The sequence below is a fragment of the Mastacembelus armatus genome, chromosome 12 (assembly GCF_900324485.2).
Source record: "Mastacembelus armatus chromosome 12, fMasArm1.2, whole genome shotgun sequence".
NCBI classification, from domain to species: domain Eukaryota; kingdom Metazoa; phylum Chordata; class Actinopteri; order Synbranchiformes; family Mastacembelidae; genus Mastacembelus; species Mastacembelus armatus.
Genome location: NC_046644.1, coordinates 9442143 through 9448680, shown reverse-complemented (window position 1 = coordinate 9448680; position 6538 = coordinate 9442143). Strand labels below are relative to the sequence as shown.

At 38.9% G+C, this 6538-nt stretch overlaps 1 protein-coding gene across 2 annotated transcripts in view; it reads right to left on the bottom strand.

Annotated features, from left to right (window-relative positions):
• Positions 1 to 668: 668 nt before the first annotated feature.
• Positions 669 to 6538, bottom strand: part of LOC113125008 (matrix metalloproteinase-17-like) — a 48986-nt gene continuing 43116 nt past the window's right edge. For both annotated transcript variants that reach the window (XM_026298249.2, XM_026298248.2), the window contains one exon: positions 669 to 1677. In XM_026298249.2, the coding sequence (XP_026154034.1) occupies positions 1352 to 1677 (326 nt within the window). In that variant the 3' untranslated portion in view covers positions 669 to 1351. The remainder of the gene's footprint in view (positions 1678 to 6538) is intronic.

The window sequence follows — 6538 nt, the reverse complement described above, 5'->3', positions numbered from 1 at the left end:
GTAGGGTTCAATTTGTGTTTACTTGTATGTGTGAGTCTACCAAGACTCAAAAGACCTGACATCTTTTTAACTTTGATTTCTAAAACAGACGTATCTGAGCTGGAGAATATGTTTGGCTTAAGGAGTTTTAACATGTTTGATTTTCACTCCTCCAGGAACACACACAAACTGTATAATTCTCTGCCAGAAAACCTGCTCATAATGCCACTCCGGGTGTGAGTGTGGGGTGTGATTGACGTGAAGTTTGCATTCCTGATGAGCATGCTTAAAAACATCAGAGTGACGAAGAGCAGCTCCCAGTTGGTGTCTGTAAACTTTCATGTCACCTTTATCTCTCTTCAAGCCCGGGCTCCCTTTCAGTGACAGTAAATAATTACACCTTTGGCCCACACAGTCTCAAGACTCAAAATAATCTGTCTCAGTACAAATTCATGTGATCCACGACCTTAAAGTCAAACCAATTGTTTTTTTTAATTTCTCTACAAAAATATTTTACAATAGAAAACACAGCTTAAAATACACACAGTCCACGTGGCTATGCAATAACTGCAGAACCTTTCCACTCAAATATATCAGTGTATAGGTAAATATATCTTTACAGCAAGAATAAATCCAAGAGCCATGTTGTGGCATTTGTCTTCAGACATGTCAAACTGTCACAAAAGGTCTTTGCACTCTGTAACCTGATCAAAGCAATGCAAAATAAACAGGGATATTATTTCATTATCATTTGATATAAAAGATACAACTTAACCAAGCGTAGGGAATCCTTCAGACTCAGAAGTGGAAATGAGGAACCAACGAAAATATAAACAGCAGTTCCTCACCTCAGAGTACATTTGAGAGATTTAGACAAGGAAGCTGGTGCTGACAGAGTCCACCTACTCATCTCTGAATCTGTCTAGCTCTCACAGTAAAAGGTTTTCACACTGTCTGCAAGAGTAAGAGCCCAAATATTCATGCTTATCACAAGCACTTAAGTCAAGCTAGTTCAGATCTTACACATGGCTGGATGTGTATGTATATTCTGGGTTTTTTTTAAGGTCATGTCACTGAATAGAAAACTGGCACACACAGCAATGAAAAATGACCCAGATTGACCCTGATATTTCTGTTAAATAACCATTTTCAGAGATGAGGCAGTTTGTAAAGCATTGTGAGTTGGTGGACTCGATCACGATAACTACTTTAGTTGGCACTGCCCACCAAATGACATGTAAAATAAATAACAGCAAAAAGAGTGCTAAAAGATATTAAATTATGTAAGAACAAAATATTCCAGTTGTTGTTTGACTGAGTGTCCACTGGCCCTTCATTAAACAGCTCACCAACTTAGTCCCACGCTTTGGCATCATAGTAGTTCGGAGCGGAGGGCCAGAGAGAGAGTCCAGAGAGGTGACATTAGCCAGATGGGAGATAGGGAGGGGCGAGCGCCTAAAGGTGAGGCAGAGTCAGAGGTGCAGGAACACACCTCGTATCCGTTCTCTGCGTGGTCCGGCTGACGGTGCACGTTGACTCTCGTCTCTGTGCTTTTGGGCTCTGCCTCAGGAGAGTCCGACTGCATCTCGGTGCACAGTAGCCAGTCTTTAGCGATCAGGCGGGGATATCCTGCCTCCACCTCCATGTCACTGCCAGGCACTCGCCAGTAGTCCTTCCCCTTGAAGAAATAGGACGAGCCTTTAGGGAGACAGGGCAGAGAGTATTAGCATGTGTTTATACAACGCAGGGCAGAATAGAATGCCAGACTTTATACCTTATTATTCACACAAACATACAGAACAGCTACTGGTCTCATCTGAAATACACAATGAGCACAGAACACATAAAACATCAAGAGCCTTAATTTCATGAATCAGTGATCCATGGTCCAAAGTGTTTATGTTTAATACTTTCACACTGTTATTCCCTTACCCTACAGTACACCTGTTTAAGACTCAGTGGGAACAATTTAAACAGGTTGAAATTACAAAAGACGCATATCAGTGGGTGTGTACTGATACATTCATCATGGTAGCTCATATGATTTCATACAATATTCTCTCACAGCTATTTTTCCACTGGTGAGGTTTGGAGATGAGAGTCCACATAACTTCACAAACTAGCATTTTTCTAAAGTATAACATATTAAAATTTTGGATCTAGGATAGTTTTTCCTACTCAGATGAATTTAGCATCTTGGCAGGCAAGAAAGAGTTTTCAAATCAGCCCCTGCTCTCAAATGTAAGCCAGTTATGAAATGGTGTTGTGATTTTGGCAAAAAGAAAAGCAAATGCATGATGTTCATTATGATTTTATATTTAAAAAAAACAAACAAAAAAAAAAAACAGCAGGATATATCTGCATGCTCTCTATCTAAAAAAAAAAAAAAGCAAAAAAAAAAGCAAAAACATTTCACTGACTTAAATCTGAACTTTGCACAATGTTTGTAGTGTTGTAAAACTAAAACCAACAACCTGATAAGCAGGTGTTTCTGCTGTTCGGCTGGTAAAATCCACTCGTTCCAGAAAATAACAGCTAAACTGGCACGCATCAGTGTTACCAGTCATATACTGTCAAGTTATTTTTTGGTTATTTTTAGGTTCTAGCAACAACTAGGAGTCTGATCAATAATGTGAAACAAATTTGATGTGGCAGATATAGCCTGTATATACTCAAAAACGGAGCTGGAGAACCCACAGTGAACACACTGAATAATTGAACATCAGCAGAAGCACACACAAACACTCCTTAAAATCAACTCTTCAAATAGAAGGTGCATTTTTATGCTAGTTAGAAGACTTGTATGATATCAAAGGTAAAGGTCCTAATACATTCTGCAAACCATGTACTTGTAGATAGCCAATATGTATGAAATAACGAGTATTAATTTGTAAAATTAAAAGGATCATTTTAATATTCAGTCAAACACAAGCCCAATTAAAACAGGACAGGATGATTCAAAAAACTCACATTAAGGTTAATGTAATTTTCTAGGGTCTCTGAGGGTGCAGCCAGCACAGAACACAGTGGATATTCTCCACACAATGATTTCACAGTGCCACGTGATCATTACTGACACACCCCTGAGTGTGCTTGTCCTTTGACTTTAGGACAGTTAATTATAGCTGCCATTATGATTCCATACAAAAACAGCATGATTGGTAAGTGTTGCTGCCTGACCATAAAATTTGTTAAATGGATGAAAACACTTGACATTAAATAATAAACGCCTTGAAATGTACTTAAAACAGGGTATTGATTTGGGTTCAAATTTACTTTCCTGAAACACAACCCTCAGTAAAGGTTAACTGGAAGATGACCACCTTCTTCAGTGGCTGTCAACACTATTCATCTAACCAACCACAATATATTGATCCCTAATCATTTTCTTCATTAAGTGGCGACTGAGACAAACAAGAGGAAAGAAATAAACAGGCGATAGCATTGAGTCCCATTCATTTGCTCAAGTAGGGATGTGCGCGAGAGGCGAGAGATAAGAAGGTGAAGCAGCCTAGAGTGAAATGAAGAATGTTTTCTTGCTGTTAATGACCATGAAGCCCATTATTAACTCTGAAGTAAATATTCTTTGCAGTTAAATGCTTGTCTCTCAAAACCTATGGAGAATAACAGAATTATATTTCGCCATATGGAACAGGTGGGTGTTCCATGCGGTTTTCTTGTTAAATGGATGAAGGCTCAGAAAACCTTGTAGAAGTTTAGTTCCTGTGCATAATGATGAGAATGTATTCGAGCTGGGCTGCAACTTATTGGAATAAAAAAGGGATCTATAGTGTGCAGACACACACACACATTACACCTCTGAGGACCATCTGTGACTCAATGCATTTCTCTCAACTCAAGCTCCAAACCCTAAACAGTTCTCTGAAGCTCTTTGCAGAAGTGAGGGCTGACCATAATGTCCTCACTTTACAAAAAATGTCCTCTCTCTCTAAGGCTAAAACTTGATTCTCACAAAGATAAAAGTACAGGAGCACACACACACAGTCACAAAGTCACACTCCCTGTTCATCTCAGTATTATTGGAAGATCAGGCCTGAAGGGATGAATGCCACATTGTCTTTTTCAAATTCTGTTCTTTCCTCAGAGACTAAAAGTACAAGAAAAGTCAAAGTTTGTGAATAAATTTCAATTCTCATCCACTACTGGCTATTACCACATTTCTCTTCAGATCCCTTGACTTTAGATAAATCACCGTCCTTGCTGAACAATTGAGTGGTTGATGAGGACAAGTTTAGACTTTTTCCAAAATGAACCTCACAGTAATTTTGACTGTGTATTTCTTGTGTAACAATATCTGGAGTCAAAGCAGATTAGCTTTATGGTGCTATCTGACCTTGTAAGACTCAATTCATCATTTATTTAAACATGACAATTACAGATTTTTACAGCAAAGCACATGAAAACAACAAAGTCAGCAATGTGCTGCTGCATCCCTCTCAGTACCTCTCAGCCCTGAGAGTCTTTGTACTAAAGACACATATTTTTTAAAAATGTATGATTTCATTTTTAAAAAAAGGCTTAGTAATTTCTTAACCTGCATCATATTTTCTTGCAAACATTACTGAAACAGGAGTAAATACTGAATTTGTCTTGAATTATTTACAGCTACACTCTTCTCAGCGCCTGGATAGCAAGACAGTGGATGTTCGGACTTAAATAAAAACAAAGAAATAAAATGCTCTGATTTTTGGTGACGGCAGAACCTTTTGCAGAGTGTGGCTCATTCATTGAATTTAATATTTACTAAATAAAACTGGGGCTCTGTGGTACTAAGAAATAAACTGGCTTATTCAATTTAAATATAGTGTTTGCCAGCTTGTCAAACTGTGAACTGATGTATATATCTAAACACGATTTCCATTTTAATGAAAATCAGCTATTCTCAACTAAGGCTTCCTTGTGAGGCAGCATGAGCAGATGCACTGAGCACTGAGACTCTACATTTGCTAACCGAAGCCTCCAGTTAGCTTCTGTTGATGCCAGTAACCTGCAGGTGTAGGTGTTCACATACTTTTTCCAACCTACACTGTTAATGTTAGGATGAACAAGCAATGCTTTTTTGTGCTATTAGTTAAAATAGATTGTGATTGTTCATAATTGTAACTCACATGATGATCTGGTCATATTTAAGACATATGTGTAAAAGCAGGTAATTCCACTCCTTTTCTGCTCCATCAACAGGTTAAAGCCAATATTCAAGCCTGATAAATTTCATTTTCCTCACGTTTTATCTTTTTCTCAAAATGACTAAGAGGCTAAACTATCCCTCTGTGCCGTATTGATGTTGGCAGCTATAATTATTATCATCATTACAGCTACATTTATACCCATTATGCCCCTTTTTCCCTCCACTGCAACCATTGTCTGTGGTTTTACTGTCTTTCCCTGTCTCTCTATGATTTCTTTCTGTCCTCTGAGTCAAGCCATCTATCTTTCTAGCATCTCTTCGTTTTCTTTTGTTGTCTTTACTGTCTTGTCCTCGGGTGTACCAATATCTCCTCTTGTCTGTGTACGGTTCCTCTTTCACACATCCATCCCAGCCTTTCTATTTTCATGAGGGGTGCCACAGTATTTCCTCCATTCTCCTTACTGTCAGATCGCTCGTTTCTCTCTCTGTCTGTTTCTGTCTCTTTTCTCTCTCCACTCACCCTGGGCTGGTGAAACAAACAAGAGAACAGGTTTTGATGTGGCTCCAGTTCCCAGGCTCCATGGTCTTTCTGTGTGTGCCTGTGCATGTAGACTTCCAAGTTTTACCCTTCCAGGCTCTGTGGATAATAGCTGGGGGTAAATCAGAGTCAGAGCTGTGTGATTGGCCTCCGTTCTCTTCCTCACACACACAGACACACATATGCTGTGTACACATATCAAAGAGCTTGGAGCAAGACCTTGGAGTCTGCGAGCTCAGAAGGCAGAACACAGACCTCCAGACACCTGAGAGTTTCCTTGTATTCACATGCTGCTCAGGGAACTGGGGACATCCTCACTCCCACTGAGAGTGGCCACAGATATCAAGGTCTTTGGAGCTGGTTTTGGAGAGTGTTTTTTTCTTAAATCTAAAGACACACTAACCTTATTCAGAGTATTAGATTACTGTAGCTGTAATGCTTTGGTGGAAGCAGGCAGTGTGACCTTGACACTCAGCTGCTACAGTGGAGCTGCTCATAGTGATTACACTGGGCAAGCTCCAAGGGTAGAGTCTATTTGACTGGGTAAATGTGGCATGTGTGCTATACTGTCAAAATAACAAACAAACAAAAAACAATTTTAACACAAAAACGACCACATGCAAATGGTCCTCTAATCTAGAGATGCATCCAAGGACTTAAAAAATAACATAAATGCACATTAATTAAAAAATAATAGACAGGTCAAAACACTTTTAAGTCTCTAAAGTTTCGATTTTCAACCAACTCCTCAATGTACAATTAGTGGATGCTGATTTATCTGAGAATATTTAGACTATACTTTAGAAATAGGTTCCAATTAAATAAATGCCGAATGAGATTATACTGAGTAATGAAGCTAGTTGAAAAGAGGC